Source organism: Panicum hallii, chromosome 2 (genome assembly GCF_002211085.1).
Source record: "Panicum hallii strain FIL2 chromosome 2, PHallii_v3.1, whole genome shotgun sequence".
NCBI classification, from domain to species: Eukaryota; Viridiplantae; Streptophyta; class Magnoliopsida; order Poales; family Poaceae; genus Panicum; species Panicum hallii.
The window spans coordinates 54,220,443-54,236,816 of record NC_038043.1 but is presented as its reverse complement, the minus strand read 5'-3'; the positions used below and the strand labels follow the sequence as shown (position 1 = coordinate 54,236,816).

Sequence of the window (16,374 nt, the reverse complement as noted above, 5' to 3'; positions counted from 1 at the left end):
AAAAATACTATACGGTCACTGGTAACTGAACAAATGAAGATGGGCTACCCACCGGTTCGAAAAATCAAATCCACGTTAAACAACGGGTTTCCAACCCACTTTCTTGCTAGAACATTTCAGTATATAAGGGAAAAAGGAAAAAAAAGGAAACCACATTGGTAATAAACAATCAAAATCACAAAGCCAAATGGTTGAGCCAACGAGCTTACAACCTATGTATCGGGCTGGCATACACCAGGGCCACATTTTTCAGGAATGTTCCGATACCAGTTCTAGTAAAGAAAACCTATGCAATTCGTACATTCAATCAAGAGGATGTATTCGGTTCATACACAAATAGACTCTCAGATATTTCAGGATCCCGGGCAACTGTAGCGGCAGAGCATGGTGGAGAATCCTCGAAAAATATTCACAACTTCGGCAGCTTCAGGTTTAATGGAGCAGAACAATTGCCTGAATTAATTTTTGCAGTGAGCTTCAGTTCATTGGTGATAGAAATCGCAGCAATATCAGAAATCATGAGCTTGGAAAAGGAAATCTGATCCAGATGTTCCGGTTAATCAGCAGCTTCATCTAGAGAGAGAGAGAGAGAGAGATCCGTCAGAAACAAGCCAACAATAACATCGACATTTGCAGTCAACATCATGAACAGAATGGGGTACAAAAATTTAACAGAATGGAAATAAACAGCCAACAGTAGTGAATATAGTTAGCATTAGGAAAATTGCAGAAGGTACTCAAACAATGAGAACACAACATGAAAACATATTCTGGCATCTATAGCAATTAGCAATCATTTCTGAATCTATCCAGGAAAGTCCATTGCCATCAATGCACTCCAAAAATAAACTAGCCCCATCTCAAAAGCAAATATGAAAATAGGATAAACTTTGAAAAAAGTTTCAAACAGATAAGGCAGTAAATTACCATCCTCAGCAATTTCACTTTTGAAGCTGGCATCACGACTCTGTACTTCTGGAGCATATTGATCCAAAAACAATTGGATTGCCCTCCAGTAGCGGTCCCCTCCAGACATCCAGGTATCCATATGCATGCCACTAGGAAAATCAACAAATCTGCAATTTGTGTTATGTTCAACAGCTTTGTCATATAGCATCTTCATGTGCGAAGGGGGGACAAGTTCATCTTGCAATCCAGAAAGGAAGAGAATGGGTTGTTCGACCTGCGATCAACATATGAACTCAGGCAAGGAATAGTGTGAACCAACAGTTTGTTGGATCAAAGGAAGACCCAAAAAATGGAGACAAGCATATGCAAAGATTGAGGCTATAATGATTTAGTAGCTTGTGATTGTTTCTGTAGATGAGACAGAATGTTGAAATTGTGTAGCAAACGAATCTAGGTTGGAACTTACTATAAATTTCAAACACAGAGGCCAATGGAGGAAATATAAACTAATACATGGCATCCAATGTCCTGTAAAAGTATGAAATCTACACACCCTGATGCTCCAAAACTGAATAAAAGCAACAAGAAAATGATAAATGTACCCAAAGCATGGAACATAGAAGTCAGTTTAAACCACCAAAAACTCACCTCTCCAACAATATCAAGTGTACTCCATGGAGAGCGAACAACACAGTTCAGAAGTTTTGGACCTTTAGATGAGCTGCCACCTATGAACCATCTTAAGAAGGGAAGCATGATACCAGCCATATCCAGTATAGATGTAAATGTGTTTTCCAGTATTAGAGCAGCCACCTGCAGCATGGAGCAATTCATATAATGTTTTTGCTTGATTCCAAAGCATAACTGAAGATATAAGCATCTTGATGAAGTAACCATATGACTTGGTTCAGAAATATACTATTAACTGATAGCAGCCAATCTGGATGGAAGGGGAAGAACAACCTAGGTCCGATTTGGGGGAAAAACGCGTGCGGGGGGATCAATGGAGATCCTTGCCTAATAGGAAAATATCTACCTATCACAAGAAGGTGCACAGCCAAAGGCCTGCAGCAGACTACCCAAGGACCAAAGGGCCGGCCAAGTATATCTCCAATAATCCCTCTAACACTCCATCTCCCATGCCATCATTCAGTTTCAGCTCTATAATCAAGATCGTGTGTTGCAGTCAGCAACGAGCCCAATAGAAAGGTCATTTTTCACATTAAATTATGCTACAGCTGCAACAATAGTGATAAGCATACATCAGCAAATCTTCTTCCCCACTTCTTACTATTCACATTAGACATTACATTATGTTAGATTTCAAATATGTTATGAGTTTACAAAAGGATTTATTTCTCATCTATCCCAAAAGAAAAAGGTTAAACTATTACAAACCATAGTTCATTAGGGGTAAACACCACCAGGATAGCCGAGCAGAGTTGACTTGGAGAGATTAGACTATTGATGGACTTGGGGTTAATTTCTTCTTTCTTCATTGCTTGATTATACATGACCACCGTGCCTCTGTCGGCTCCTAACAACCTTATCTAATCCTAAGGCCTAATCCATCTAACTAACTGTGGCCATCCAGGCTGTCACACCCATAACATCAATACTCTACAAAGGCTACTTACTTCAAACAGGCTTCAATAATCAATACCCCATTCGTGTGTTCAACATTCAAGTGTAGTACAGTAATAACCATGGTCAACAAAGATCTTGATTTTCACACCCTTTCATCCCCTCCCCAAAATTTCTCAACATTGATCCTAGCATAAGATGGGGAGAGAGAGAGAAAATACGGGAATGATGGTGGGTAGGTTTGTTCTTGTGCTGGTGGTGGTGGTGATAATCTTCGAAAGGATTATCCACATTGTGATTGCAGGAAGCATGCAAGTTTAATTTGTGGACATGTTTTCGTTGCTTCACAAAATAAACTAACATTAGAATAAAATGCAGGAGGGGATACTAATGTCACCAATTCAATAGCATAGGCAACAGAGCATATTTCTCACTTTCCTGCAGCGATACAAATTACATGTTGTGATGTTGAGTAAAAAGACTACCTTGTCAGGATTGTTTTTCGCAAGAACTGCACCCACAGCGCCTCCTAAAGATCTTCCAAAGATAACTATCCTGGATGTATCAATGTCCTTCCTCTGAGCTAGATGATCAAGTGCAGCCTAGTACATAGAATATCTGTAAAAATTGAGAAATGATGGAACCAGTGAGGTAACACATAAAGGAACCAGCAAACCTGTGCATCATATGTGATCCCTTTCTGAGAAGGATAGCCGCCACTCTCACCATACCTACAATCATATTCAACTTTAGATGATAACAAATGAAGTGAGAACGTTTGAATCCACAAAGTATAGAGCTACAAGTCTGAAAAATGGTACAAAAATGTAACAGAAGTAGTATCATACCCTCTATAAGAAAGCATAAAGACATTGCACTGTAGCCGCTGCATCATTAGTCGAACAAATTCCAAACGATGAGCAATGTCTATAAATAGTAAAGGATTTTAACAGAATAAGATTCCAACAAAATAATTATAACTTGAGCCATCATATGAGGTATGCTTCCTATGTCCATAAGAACAAAAAATCAGGATACTGCCAGCATTTTCTTGGAAGAACAGGATGGTTGGACCTGCATCAGAAAAACATACCATGAAAGAATTAATAAATCAGGCAGAGGAGGAGTGAAGAAGATTGAGCAAAAAGTGGATAAGCATAAGCTCATAGCATGTTAGAGTGATTTAGGAAATGGGATAGGATCAAAGTACAGAACACTAGAACAGACCATCGTTATCCTATCCTAAAATCCCTCCTTTCTGATATAGTTATGCATCACGAGTACCTAATTACAAATACTAAAAAAATTGTAATTCCTTTTGCTAGATCATGCTAACCTAATGAAGTATCTAAAAACATCAGTACATGATGCATTCAATCAAAAATAGACAAGAACATGTGCCATGCAACTCATTTAATATATGGATGCCATGCAACTCATTTAATATATGGACAAAATCAGTTAGTTCATGGTGGACACATAGTAGTAGATACGACTAGCAAGATGACAAGCATGCAACTAAATAGCTGGATTCTAAGGTTCTTTGCATACTTATTACGTTGACCAACCTAGCTTGAGTTATTGTATATCAGTCATGTGTGCATGGATACTTTAACAGATCAGTTGTCGCTATTGTTCACTCCCTCATGCAGCTAACTAGCCAGACTGCCCGCTTGCTGGTAAGGGGCCAAGGAGTGAACGACTGAGTTGTGCAGGAGAAGCTAAGTTCAGCAGTGGCCCACTTTTCATCGAAAGAGAGCCAAGGATGTTGACCAGATAATCTGTATGGAATTAGAAGTGGAGTTTGCCGTTTTCAATAAATGATAAAGCACTAGCGCAAACCAAATATATCCTGCCTCGACCTGATTTCAGTCCACTCTCTTTTCACATGAATTCCTTCAGTAATCAAGCATGCCATCACATATGAACACATGGCCGAAAAGCTAACTAAGTATAATTTCTAAAGCAGCACACATGGTGGAAACCTATAAACAACCTAAAAACTTGTGGCATACTTTAGTCTGGTCTGTTAATAACTATACAGAGTCAAGAAAAACATAATACCCCAAATGTAGTCACTAGAGCAGTGCACATGGCATTCAATTAATAGCAAATTAAAGAAATATGGACACCACATATACCGCCAGAGTAACATCTATGAGATCTCATCAATGCAGGAACCAGCTAGCTAAATTTCCAGCCAAGCTAGTTACCAGCTCCGGTGAACAATCAATATGCTAGAGTACGCAGAACTGTGCATCATATCCTAGAAACCCTAGAGATCGATCAGCAACAAATCCACGAAGTAGCTACCACTGACAAAAAATTCCAGCGAGTCCTTGACAAATAATCACTACCAAAATACACCAGCCCAAAATCCCATCAAGGAATCTAAAAGCAGAAGCTACTGAGACGCCACTACATCTATCCCGGCATTCGGATCGACATGGGTCCTCAAACCGAACAATGAGGAGATCCACCAGCCGACGCCCGCCAGAAAATCAGAAACAATTTATCGAACCTGCAGCGCAACAGCCACGGCCCACGGGGGGCAGGAGAGGAAGAGGCAAGCAGAGAGAGGGAGGGAGGGTAGGGAACTGGGGACTCCGCTCGCGGCCTCGCGCTCACCTCGGCAGGAGGGGGAGTGGCGGATGAACCAGGAGTGGAGCCGCACGCCGTCGGCGGCGCGGAGCCAGACGTCCTCGTAGGAGAGGCGGAGGCGCGCGGGCGTGATGGGGTACGCGCGCGCCAGGCCCGGGAGCACGGGCACGTAGACGAGGCGCTCCTGCAGCGCCACCAGCGCCGCCAGGCCGGCCACCGCCACGCCCCCCGCGCCGTACGCCAGCGCCTTCAGCCAGCCCGACATCTCTCCCCCACCTCTCCCGCCGCCGCCGCCGCTCGCCGCGTGAGGAACCAGGCGCCTTCCCCCTCCTCCTCTGGTGGTGGTGACTGGTGAGCGCGACGGCGCGGCAGAGGGAGGCGCGTCTGCCTTGCTTCTGGGCCGTGGCCCCGGGCTCGGGTTTGGGTCTGGCCTCATGGCAGCGGGGCGTGGCCTGGTTGGAGCGCCAGTTGGCGCAGGCCAGTAGGGCCCACCTGCCATAGGCAGGTGCTACATTGACTCTGACCTATACGAAGCAATTACGGCCTAAGCAAGTACAGTGTACGAACGATCTGCAAGTGCCTTTCCTTTGGCACTACACTACTATGTTTTTTGTCGTAATGCATGGCAGTTTGCAAAGGTGCTTTGCGAGGACGACGAGCCGGCAATGGATATTTTAACCGAGTAGGAGGATCGCTCGCCATCAGTGTTTGTGTGACGGGACGAGGCAGCGCGACGGAGTACCTGGTGGCATACGAGGGGGCGCTGACCGCTGCCTGGTGCCAGTAGTCTTGCACCGAACAGCTCTCCTTCGCCGCGGCAGAGTTCGGTGTATCTGCATGGCAGAAGCGCTACGGTGTGGAGGCACACCGTATGCGTGCTCTTTGCAAGCAATATACTTGGCGATCAGAGAAGGAATGGGGAGTGACTCACCCTCGCCACCTTGACATCTGGCCTCCCAGCACATCGAGGGTGATGGCAGCATGATACAGACCGAAACCGCCTGGACATTTGATCAAATAATGATTTAGTTCTAAGTCTACTCTCTCAGATAGCCCGTAAATTCCTAGCTCCACACGGCAGCGTACCTGGGAGACTGCAAAGCCTGCAAATATTTTGGTACTTTCATGCTTGAGATGCTCTGCTCTTCTGTAGGTCCAACCTCCAACTTACTGAATAACTTAATCAATTGACAAGTGCATGGTCATGAATGGAGACGATGTTGAAGGACAACTTAGTTCATTGTAACTTTTAGGTAAAATGGGAATGTAACATTTCTCAATATTGATTTGGCTCTAACTCCTTTGCAAAAACATATTGTACTGCTTCCATTACTTTTAAGGTGTTGTAGCAGCTCCACAAGCCACCGCTATGACCAGTGTAGTAGAAATAGCAGGTTGCAGTGACGCTATTAGCGATTAGAGAGGACTGACGGCAAATCCTGTAGCCCTCATTTAACTGGTTGATTGGCATATGATCTCAAATGTTAGAAACGAAAATACTTCACCTTTATACTATATCATGAAATCATTTGGTGAGCCTTTTTGCCAACCCCCTACTGGTGTCTACATTTCATATTGGCTTGGTTCTATTCTCCAAGTGTGAGATATGATCTTTGTGTTAGTTTTATAAAACTTCTCCAATCCTATCGAATGTACACAAATAGTAATACTCTTGAGAGGATTTGGTGTCTATCTCTATCATATGCGTGAGAGCCACATGTTTGTCGATAGCGAGGTCAAGGCGAAAAAAGAAAGTGATGATGGCATCGTCTGGACTTAACATTGTTGTTTCTTGGCAAAGTTGTTGATTGGTGCAATTTGTCCAATCGTTCATTTGATGACGTCCACATATAGTTGTAGAGCTCATGTTATCCTCGTCACCTATAACCCATGCTCATTGGTTCAATTACTAATGCATGCATGGCCTAGCGGCTGACTTGTGACAATTGAAGTCGGATTCGGCTTCCAAGGATGACGAGTGATTCTAGACTAACACGAGCATACAACACAAGACACGCGCACACGCGCACACACACATACTTATAAATGGTGTACTTTATCTCATCATGCAAAAGTGCACATATAAGAGCAACTGCGTTGACTATAAACTAGCCCTTCAAGGTTTTAGAGTAGACCTACCTTATATGGAGTTCATAGTTTACATCCATTTCATCATCACTTTTTAGTAAAAATAGTCCTAGTCCAAAATGTTACTTCTAATAATCCTAAAGCCTCTTATACGCTATGCATCAATAGTTAGAATGTATTGAAAATAATAAAAAATATCGAATATGCAAATTTAATGAGAAATACACAACATAACATGAATTGCATTTCTAATATGAACAATGGCACTTTAAGCTAGTATTTTTTTTTTGCCTTTGTTACTTGTGGTTAGGAATTAGGATACAATATAGTTTCCAGGAAATAATTCTATCACAACCTTTTCTAATCATATAGAATAAAATTAGTATAGATCTAGAAACTTTGAATTATTTAATATAGTAACTCCAGATATATCATTTTCACTTCATCGTGAAAACGAAAGTTTCTTTTGGTACAATTTGCATAAGGGACGGCAACTTCATTGTGGCCAAATGTCTTCTTTAGTAAACAGTAGATTTGATTTCTTATTTTTCTTATAAATACAATAATTTGATTGAGTTATTGATTGTGGCTCTTAGATTAGACCCCCTCTATAATTATATCCAATTTGCCAGAACATTCGAAAGAAGACGCTCCAAGAATGTTCTAGATTTTCTGAGTAATCGTACTCCAACAAGTTTAGGTTAAATTATTTTCCAACAACACTATAAAATGTAAAAGAGGGCAATAACCCATGCAAATACATAGGAAAAGTCGACCTTGACCATCATCATGTATCTGATTCTTGGTGCACCTACCAATATTCAAGGCTGGTGACGTGTGAGCACCGAGCAGTGTAGAGGAGACGAAACATTTCCCTTGTGTTTATTGCGCCGAAAGAATAACAAACTAGGAAGAAGACAGAAAGGCCTGCACAGGAGGCGCATATATTTGGCAGCAGGAGCGGCCTCGTCGTGCCCCGTATTCTCTCAGTTGTTTCGACGTATTTCTCTCTCTACGGCTCAAGGTACCGGAGGCGGTAGAGAGAGAAACACGAAGGGGGGAGAGGAGGTAGAGAGAGGTACACTCCCGATCCCTCTAAGGAATCTCGATTGGTCAATTATGTTCTTGAGTCCACTGTCTCTACAGATTGGATGGCCGCTCTGCTCTCCGCTCCCGGAGTGGTATCGTGCTCTGTTGGGTTACTATGCCTTAGTCTTGCTCCGCGGTTGGTTTGATTCATTATTTTCTTTAATCTTGCCATCCCTGATGTTTGTTCCCCTTCAGTTTTCTTGGTTTGCATCTTGGAAATTTGTGAACTTCACCAGGATTTTTGGCTGGGTCTGCATATTTTTGTTCTTGACCGTGCTTGCTTGGGATAAGCTTTAGTTTTAGCTTGGCTCGCATTACGCGATGCGTTTTTGTTAGAACCCGAGCACATCTTGTATGAGCTGACCTCTGTATTGTAGATTGTGTGGGGTGGCGTGTTGGTGTTTTGGGCAGTGGGGTGGATGCAAATCTGCAGTCCTTTTTGTAGGATTATGTGCCTTAAAGTGTTTTCTTTTTCGCGATTTCTTTCGATTCCGATTGAATTAGTTGTGCAATAGAGTCGTCTTAAGGTACTGATATGCATGTTAGAACTCCATGGGAATGTTGAATCAGGTTTATCAATGCATGAACTGGTAGTAGCTGAAGACTTGCTGAAGTATCTTTCAGTCTTTCCATGAAGACCTAATCAAACCCGACCAGCACAAAATTGATGGTAAAAAATACTAATCCTTTCTTGGTAGGACAAAGGTTTCCCAGAGAGTTCTTCAGGGTTCAAACGTCTGGGATGGAGGAAAAAAAAACTGGCTCATGGTAGTCAACTGATAGCAGATACCACTTGGAACTCTGCCTGCAGTAGACGTAAATCTGAGAGCGATGTAGTAATGGAGGTGGGTAGCCCGACTCTCGAGGGGAAAAGCAGAATTAATTTGAGGTAGAATTTCTCAGGAATCAAGTATTAGTATGAAGCTGAATAGGGGGGAAATTGCCTTGCTTGGTGAGACATCATTGCTGTATAAAACAGGCATGCCACCTCCAGTCAGCTCTTCATTAATTCTATTGAAAATGGAGTGCTGTAGTAGGTCCTTATCTATTATACATCGTACCTAAACATGGAAATAGACACTTGAGGGCACATGTTGCATGGAGTACTTGCTCTAGGGTGATACTTCTTAGGCATTGAAAAGGGCAGATAACAGTTTGACATATGTTCCTATTTAAGTATTTATAGCTATGCTGGACATTTCATCCTGTTCCATGGAGCAGTTAGTTTCAGAATTATGATCAGCCTACCTTGTGGCAGGTGCTGTTTCTTTTTGAGCGATTTGTTCTCTTTCTATTCCTATTGTTCTGTTATTTTCTTTGGTTTGCTCATATGCCTGTCTGTTTGTCCTTTTTGTTCCAATGTGTAACGTCTATAGCACGTCAAGTCACTATGCATAAGCATATTCCAGTGAATGATTATGGATCAAAGTAAGAGGAAGCTGCCATCAATATACATGTCTTTAGCATTTCATTGTCAATTCGGCTGATTTAAATGCTGGCAACTTGCCATGAAGGTTAATGCAGGTGCCATTCATCAAATTTCTCTGAAGCACCAGAAGCAAAATGCTGCCTGGTGCTAAGTGATACCATCTTGTAATGCCTAAGCTTTTACGGGAAGTGGAGGATCATCCAGTTCATCCCATGTCTAAGTCAAACCATGTAAGTTGGTATTTATGTTGGAAACCTGGGTTTGGGGTGTTGGCATGTTGCCTGTTTGCCATACAACAGATGATAACATATCAGCAACCTACACATGTAGGGCTTCTTTTCAGGAAATGGCCATGAAAAGAAGCATTTAGGTCATAAAATCCACGACAGGGACTCGTCATCAGAGTCCGGTCAGTCTCACCAAGAAGCACCGGCAGTGAGTGAGAGCAGTCTAAATGAAAACACCTCAACTCAATCTGGTAATGCTTTATCTTTTAACCATATTAGCGGTTATCATTTTTTTAAGCTTCTTTTACACCATTGGGATATAGCTTGTTTCGATTTTTTTTTTCACAAGAGATGTTATGAACTGAGAGTATTAGGTTCAATATGGTCAGATACCTCATGGCAACCATAAGTTCTGCTAAGAGCTCATGCTGTGTTACACAGTCATTTTCAGATTCTTGTAAGTGCTTGTCAGATAATCTGTACATGAATAAATTAGAATCCTGTATCAAAATTTAGACACTTTTGTTGTAGATGTTCCTGCATTTCTTTAAATTTCCCTTTGCTCCTGTTACCAGCTTTGCCCATTCCTTAACTCATGTTTTGAGTAAGCTCCTGTAATCTTAGTTTTGATGGATCTTTCGTTATGCTACTGGCAGTGGCGGACGCAGGAACAAAATTGAGGGGGTGCTAGTGGACAAAAATTAAGTTCATTTAAAATGGTATATATGGTGGCAAACAATGGAAAAACACAATATACCTGTGTTTCACTAAGTTGCTATCATTAAGTAGTAGTAATACGAGTAGTGGGCAATGCCATTCTCCTTTTATTCATGGCTTGAAAGCGTTCCATTATCATCCGATCATCAAGGCTTCGAAATATTTCCCGCTCGGTGTAGCATATCATCAAGTCATTGAACCACTCATCTGAAACTATGTTTCTTAAATCAGTCTTGATAATATTCATCGCTGAAAAGATTCTTTCAACTGATGCTGTTGCCACTGGTAGAATCAATGTTAGCTCAATGAGACGATAGACCAATGGGAAAGTCCTATCGTGCGTCGTGGGGGAGCCGGAGAGTCGTGCGATCGTGGCTGAATACGGATCGAATACGCTTATACGCGGCTGGCCGCTGGACTGATCGTGGCTAGTGCCTTTTGGGGCTTGGCCTGTGGGCTGTGGCCCAACAAGCAATAATACAATTTTTATGACCCAACAAACAAAGCAGCAGGAGCTGTACGAGTCTCCAGGGCAAATACATGTTCCAGCGGGAGGTGGTGCGACGGGGGGGTACCCGTGGACTTTCCGCGCGTAGGGGGTGCGCTCGCCCCGGCTGCCCCCCTGCTGCGTCCGCCCATGGCTACTGGCTTGTCTCTCAGACAATGTTCCCACACCGAAGCCTCATATTTAATATGGTTAGCTGATACGTTAAAACCATCATGACAATTTGTTTTTGTCTTCAGACAATGATGAAGGTCATGGGAAGCATAATCAGGACACAGTGCACTCAGTATTGTCCATGGGGAAGCAAGGATCTGCCTTTTTGCCCCCAAAACTAGATTACAATCCATCTTTTGTAAGTTTCATATATTGCGATAATTGCTGCTTTTGTTAAATCTTATGCACTAGTTTGAGTTAACTTCCTAATCATCTTCCAGGCTTGTCTTCCTTATCCTGCTGATGCTTATTATGGTGGGGTCTTGACAGGATATCCTCCACATGCCGTTGTAAGCTCACTCTTACTTTTCAGTTTCTGACCACATTCTGTAAATAGATACTATACAATTAGAGATTATAAGATCATATAATAATTTCTATATGATTCACCTGCAATTATTTTTAGTTTCAGAGAGAGAACTCATTCGTTCTTGCATGTTAGTAGTCACAAAGGTTTCTTGCGAAAGACATTCTTTCTGTTTCCTTATTGCTGAATTCGTTTATTATTTCAAAACAATAGAAATGGTGCTTTCACACAAAGCTCGGGAATGCACAAAAAATTGTTGTGGCATTTTTGGAACAATTATTGTGGCCTTTCTTTTGCATTGATTTTTGATAAAAACACCTGAAGGAATACAAAAGTAAAACCATGCATCCTGCCACAACTTTGACTATGGCATGCTAGCTGTCATTCTTGGTATCTTGCATTAATATTGTCATTTCTGTACTATGCATCTAGGTCCATCCCCAGCAAAATCATACAACAAATGCTCCGGTTATGTTGCCTGTTGAACCTGCAGAAGAAGAGCCAATATATGTTAATGCAAAGCAATACCATGCAATCCTTAGGAGGAGACAGACACGTGCTAAATTGGAGGCCCAGAATAAGCTGGTGAAAGGCCGGAAGGTAATACCTGGTAATTTTGTCAGAAGGCAGACATGAGCTCACTTCTGATTGTTCTTCAACATTTGCTGCATACATAGATTTGACTATCAATTCAATAGATTTTTCTTGGTCATATTCAGAGAGGTCACAAAAGCCCACCTGGCTATAATTGGAGTAGGTTTTCCTTTTGGTTAACTTTTTTGAGCAAAATGTTGTTTAGGATTTGTGGCGCCATACATCTTTGTAAAGAGTCAGATATATGCATACTAATTGTTTCCTTACTAGCTAACACTAAGCGTTTCTTAGGTTTCTGCGTCATTTTTTGGCATGTTCCTTTCTGATATGAAAGTTGCATGAATCAGTCCTGCATTTTAATCTGTACACTGTACAGGCAACACTTCTGTTACAGCTATATAGTTTACCTGCAAATACACATTACAAAAATTCCTTTCTTCTCAGCCATACCTTCATGAGTCTCGACACCGTCACGCCATGAAGCGAGCTAGAGGATCAGGAGGGCGGTTCCTCAACACAAAGCAGCTCCAGGAGCAGAACCAGCAGCATCAGGCATCAGGTGGTTCGAGCTCCTCAAAGGTCATTGGCAACAGCATAAGCTCCCAGGGTGACCCCACCCCCACACCTTCAACTCCTGCTTCTTCGGACACCGCAAGGGCTTCAAGGGCCAACCAGGACCGCACCTGCTTTCCGTCGGTTGGCTTCCGGCCTGCCATGAACTTCAGCGAACCAGGTGGAGGCGGAGCAAAGCTGGTTAGGTGAAGAGAAGTGAAGTGGGCACAGAAGCATCGCCAGGCACACTGCCTGCGGCAACTCATCCTTGGCTTTTGAAACAATGAATATGTAATGGACATGTAGCTTAAGAGTCTCAGAATAACCAAACGCCCGTATATATACAAGTCCTTTTAAGTTTGCTGTGGCTAAAAGAACTGTGGTTAGAGACTGAAATCCATGCATCGTATATTCGTATTGAGTTGAGGTGTAGTTGTAGACCTCGAAACTTGTTCAGCAGATATTGCCTTTTGTGTCTGCTAGGAAATTTGCCATATCTTATGTCTACTACCTGCCCTGGAAATAAGGAAAACTGATAACAACCAGGGCAGGGGTAGTTTCCTTATTTTTCATAATGAAGGTAATCTCCTGGTGTGTACCAACAACGAGAGGACGCAGCAATGGTGCAGACTGCAGAATATTAGGACTGAACTGCGACAAAGATAATTAGACACACGATAAAACCCAAGAATCAGTCCCTTGCGTATACTGTTATAGTACTTAGCAAAGGACTCTGAAACGACCAAGTATAGAATGCGTTCTTGAGCTCAAATTAATAGGAAAGCTGAGCAGAACTCAGGGGATACAAGTAGTTCTTAGCCAACTGCATCAATTTACAGGCCCACTGGTAAACAATTTACAACTTGGGCAAAGAAAATATTAGGGAAATGGAAAATCAGTCCCTAGTTTTTAAATGGAAGCACTCAGCCTCAACACCATCTCAAGCCTCTCCGCCTTGCGGTAGTCATTATCGGTAAGATGTCCAGCAAGAAAAGGTGTAATCTCCAGAACCAGATGAGGAGTGGGGAGCAGCCCCTAGTTTTTAAATGGAAGCACTCAGCCTCAACACCATCTCAAGCCTCTCCGCCTTGCGGTAGTCATTATCGGTAAGATGTCCAGCGGGAAAAGGTGTAATCTCCAGAACCAGATGAGGAGTGGGGAGCTCATCGAACAAAGCTCTCACGTTGTAGCAGCACACACTCTCACCATGAGCACTTTCCCGCCTTATTTGACAACCCTGGTTGATAATTTAAACATTCAGAGCAACTCAGGAGCAACCAAACAGGCACAAAAGAAACATGTTTAACACCTCTCTTTTGACAGGTGAGTCTGTATTCCAAAAATGATGTAGAAAAGGGCAGGTGAGAGCACGCGGTCTGTCCTGAGTCAAGAATTTACCTTGTGAGTCGAAGCATCCACAAAATGATCATCTTGGGACAGAACAGAAGCAATCTCTTTCAGGATCCTCCTTCCTTCATCTGTTGATCGAACTCGGTAGGTTCTCTTCAGTGTGCCTTTAGTCGTTGGCCTCCACTTGCTAGTTAGCTTCTTCTTATCCTGAGCATCATTTTCACCTGATCAAGAAGAAGATCTAGATTAGTCACCTTCTCCTCCATTACATAAGAAGGTAATAAAGTATAAATGTCTGGAAATTTCAATGAATAGCTTATAAAGACAACAAGCGTACAGATATACAATTCTAAAACTCTAATAATCTATAATTCCGGATCAAAACGTGTCAAGTGATTATCAAGATCGTGATGGTTCCTAATGAACTTCTTCACTCATATAGCCAGGCTTATGTTCATGCTTTTTCCTCCTTGACGTTGAATCTAAAGAAATTTAAAGAGCAATACAAATACTGACTGAGAGGTTACTAATCACTATTATATAAAAGAGGGAACATTCTTGCCCATTTCATAAAAAAGGAGAAAACATTCTGGTCCCATTACGATGAGATTTTACATAAAAATGGATCTTGAATTTCAAAAAATACAAAACTCTGAAGTCAAAAATAGGGACAAGAACACACTTCGATACCAGCGCACTTCTAAAAAATGGCCAGCACTGGCATTTACATAGGTTACAATAATGACAACTCTTTGACAAGAAAACAATATTCGTCAGCCTATCCTTCCTTGCAAGCAAATGCAAACCTTGTAGTGACCCTTGTAAGGGTGACAATTGAATAAGAAAGCCAACTGAATCGTAAGATTTAACAAACCCACTCAAACATTCCCAACAAACCCACTCAACCAAATTGTAAGCCTACAGAACCCAAACCTTCCATTTAAAGCATCCTGAGTGCTCTACCCTCAACCCCCAAGCATGTGTAACATTCGGATTATCACATCAATACTATCAAGTATCAACCCAGTGGATGACCCCATGACAGCGTGGCATGTTGACACCTCTTTCTACCATCTCCAAGTTAACCTCCCTTTACACTTTGGCTCTTTGAGATAACCACCCTAACAAACAGAAATGTGCTTCAAACCTTTTGGCCCCAGACTTGACAAATTGCTCCCAAGACATTAAACTACCTGCCACCATGTACTATGTCCTCCCTAGACATTAGAAACAGATTCTGAAAAGGAACAATATCCTTTCACATCCGAAATCTCCTTGCAGATGCAGAACCGTATACATCTTTCTGGATATCCGCCTCCACTTGACAGAGCATCAACGATGACCACGAGAGATGCACAAATAAATAAACAATTACGATCAAGCATTAACAAATTTGAGAACTGCACGAAACCTGAGGCGCCGCCACGGAGCTTCTCGGCCCACTTGGAGAACCCTAGGTCGCTGTCGCCGGCGCCGTCGTCGCCGATCTCTGCGCACCACACAAGCATCAGAAACCATCAACTCCCCCTCCCCATTCCCGAACCGAAACCGGCACGAATCGAAACCCCGCGGCGCGATTACCGTGGGAGAGGAAGGGGTTGCGCGGGGAGCCCGCGAGCCCGGCGTGGAGGAGCGCGTAGTAGAGGCAGAGCCGGCCGGCCCAGACCAGCACGGGGCCCTCTAGCAGCGAGGCCGCGATGGGGGCGGCCGCGGCGGCGGGGGAGAAGGCGGACGCGGCGGCGCGCCTGGGCGAGGCCGGGCGCGGGAGGGAGGGGAGGAACGGGGTCCTCGCCGGCGGGAGAGAGCGGAGGGTGAAGGCGCTGGGCGCCGCGGCGACGACGGCGGCGGCTGGGGCGTGGAGGAGGTAGGCGAGCATGGCGATTGGCGATACGGGCTAAAACTGGCTAACCGCAGCGTGTGTATCTGTCCCTGTACGCGTGCCGAGTGCTCTTCAGTTTTGGCCAGTTTTTGAGCGTCGGCATGTCGATGTTGGTTTGGGACTTGGGAGGAGAAGGGGAAAAAGGAACCCAAAAAAAAAAGGAAAAGAGAAAAAAGATCTTGGTCTTTCTTGTTTCGTGCTCAAGGATTTTTGTGTAGGAATTCCAGCAGATCCTTGCACAGAAAATGCAAAATGAGAGCATGAACCTATCCTCTAAACCTAGGTACTGACAAACAAGCGTGAACAATCTCTTCATATCCGAAAAGGCAG

General features: G+C 43.1%; 3 protein-coding genes and 1 long non-coding RNA gene across 9 annotated transcripts; 1 reads left to right on the top strand and 3 right to left on the bottom strand.

The window, feature by feature from the left end:
• Positions 1-55: 55 nt before the first annotated feature.
• LOC112879569 (alpha/beta hydrolase domain-containing protein WAV2) lies at positions 56-5,500 on the bottom strand. The gene is made up of 8 exons (XM_025943844.1): positions 5,122-5,500; positions 3,532-3,567; positions 3,342-3,420; positions 3,170-3,224; positions 2,979-3,095; positions 1,558-1,722; positions 928-1,183; positions 56-573 (listed from the first exon to the last, which is right to left on the bottom strand). The coding sequence occupies exons 1-8, from the start codon at positions 5,357-5,359 to the stop codon at positions 557-559; spliced, it is 963 nt and encodes a 320-aa protein (XP_025799629.1). The 5' UTR covers positions 5,360-5,500; the 3' UTR covers positions 56-556.
• Positions 5,501-8,106: 2,606 nt separating this feature from the next.
• LOC112880268 (nuclear transcription factor Y subunit A-4-like) lies at positions 8,107-13,271 on the top strand. 5 transcript variants are annotated; one of them, XM_025944802.1, is made up of 9 exons: positions 8,108-8,260; positions 8,329-9,529; positions 9,648-9,699; positions 9,786-9,930; positions 10,031-10,178; positions 11,389-11,501; positions 11,584-11,652; positions 12,102-12,269; positions 12,708-13,271. In XM_025944802.1, the coding sequence occupies exons 4-9, from the start codon at positions 9,868-9,870 to the stop codon at positions 13,023-13,025; spliced, it is 879 nt and encodes a 292-aa protein (XP_025800587.1). In that variant the 5' UTR covers positions 8,108-8,260; positions 8,329-9,529; positions 9,648-9,699; positions 9,786-9,867; the 3' UTR covers positions 13,026-13,271. The 5 variants fall into 5 exon arrangements, with proteins under 5 accessions (XP_025800589.1, XP_025800587.1, XP_025800586.1 ...); XM_025944801.1 differs by having other exon boundaries at positions 9,648-9,930; XM_025944800.1 differs by having other exon boundaries at positions 8,329-9,699.
• Positions 11,934-12,701, bottom strand: LOC112880271. Its single transcript, XR_003226281.1, has 2 exons — positions 12,277-12,701; positions 11,934-12,156 (listed from the first exon to the last, which is right to left on the bottom strand). It is a non-coding gene; the product is annotated as an uncharacterized LOC112880271 (long non-coding RNA).
• Positions 13,272-13,562: 291 nt separating the features above from the next.
• Positions 13,563-16,156, bottom strand: LOC112880269. Of its 2 annotated transcripts, XM_025944806.1 has the most exons (5): positions 15,747-16,156; positions 15,577-15,654; positions 14,214-14,389; positions 13,929-14,052; positions 13,563-13,795 (listed from the first exon to the last, which is right to left on the bottom strand). In XM_025944806.1, the coding sequence occupies exons 1-5, from the start codon at positions 16,039-16,041 to the stop codon at positions 13,725-13,727; spliced, it is 744 nt and encodes a 247-aa protein (XP_025800591.1). In that variant the 5' UTR covers positions 16,042-16,156; the 3' UTR covers positions 13,563-13,724. The 2 variants fall into 2 exon arrangements, with proteins under 2 accessions (XP_025800591.1, XP_025800590.1); XM_025944805.1 differs by having other exon boundaries at positions 13,563-14,052; positions 15,747-16,151.
• Between the last annotated feature and the right edge of the window lie 218 nt (positions 16,157-16,374).

Coding starts and splice junctions, on each gene's coding strand:
- LOC112879569 (XM_025943844.1), bottom strand. CDS start 5,359: ATGTCGGGCTGGCTGAAGGCGCTGGCGTACGGCGCGGGGGGCGTGGCG. Junction 3,568..5,121: donor CCACTCCCCCTCCTGCCGAG/GTGAGCGCGAGG, acceptor TTTCTGATGCAG/GTCCAACCATCCTGTTCTTC. Junction 3,096..3,169: donor GGATCACATATGATGCACAG/GTTTGCTGGTTC, acceptor TCTATGTACTAG/GCTGCACTTGATCATCTAGC.
- LOC112880268 (XM_025944802.1), top strand. CDS start 9,868: ATGCCTAAGCTTTTACGGGAAGTGGAGGATCATCCAGTTCATCCCATG. Junction 9,931..10,030: donor CCATGTCTAAGTCAAACCAT/GTAAGTTGGTAT, acceptor CTACACATGTAG/GGCTTCTTTTCAGGAAATGG. Junction 11,502..11,583: donor TAGATTACAATCCATCTTTT/GTAAGTTTCATA, acceptor ATCATCTTCCAG/GCTTGTCTTCCTTATCCTGC.
- LOC112880269 (XM_025944806.1), bottom strand. CDS start 16,041: ATGCTCGCCTACCTCCTCCACGCCCCAGCCGCCGCCGTCGTCGCCGCG. Junction 15,655..15,746: donor CAACCCCTTCCTCTCCCACG/GTAATCGCGCCG, acceptor TGTGGTGCGCAG/AGATCGGCGACGACGGCGCC. Junction 14,390..15,576: donor GCTCCGTGGCGGCGCCTCAG/GTTTCGTGCAGT, acceptor CTTCTTGATCAG/GTGAAAATGATGCTCAGGAT.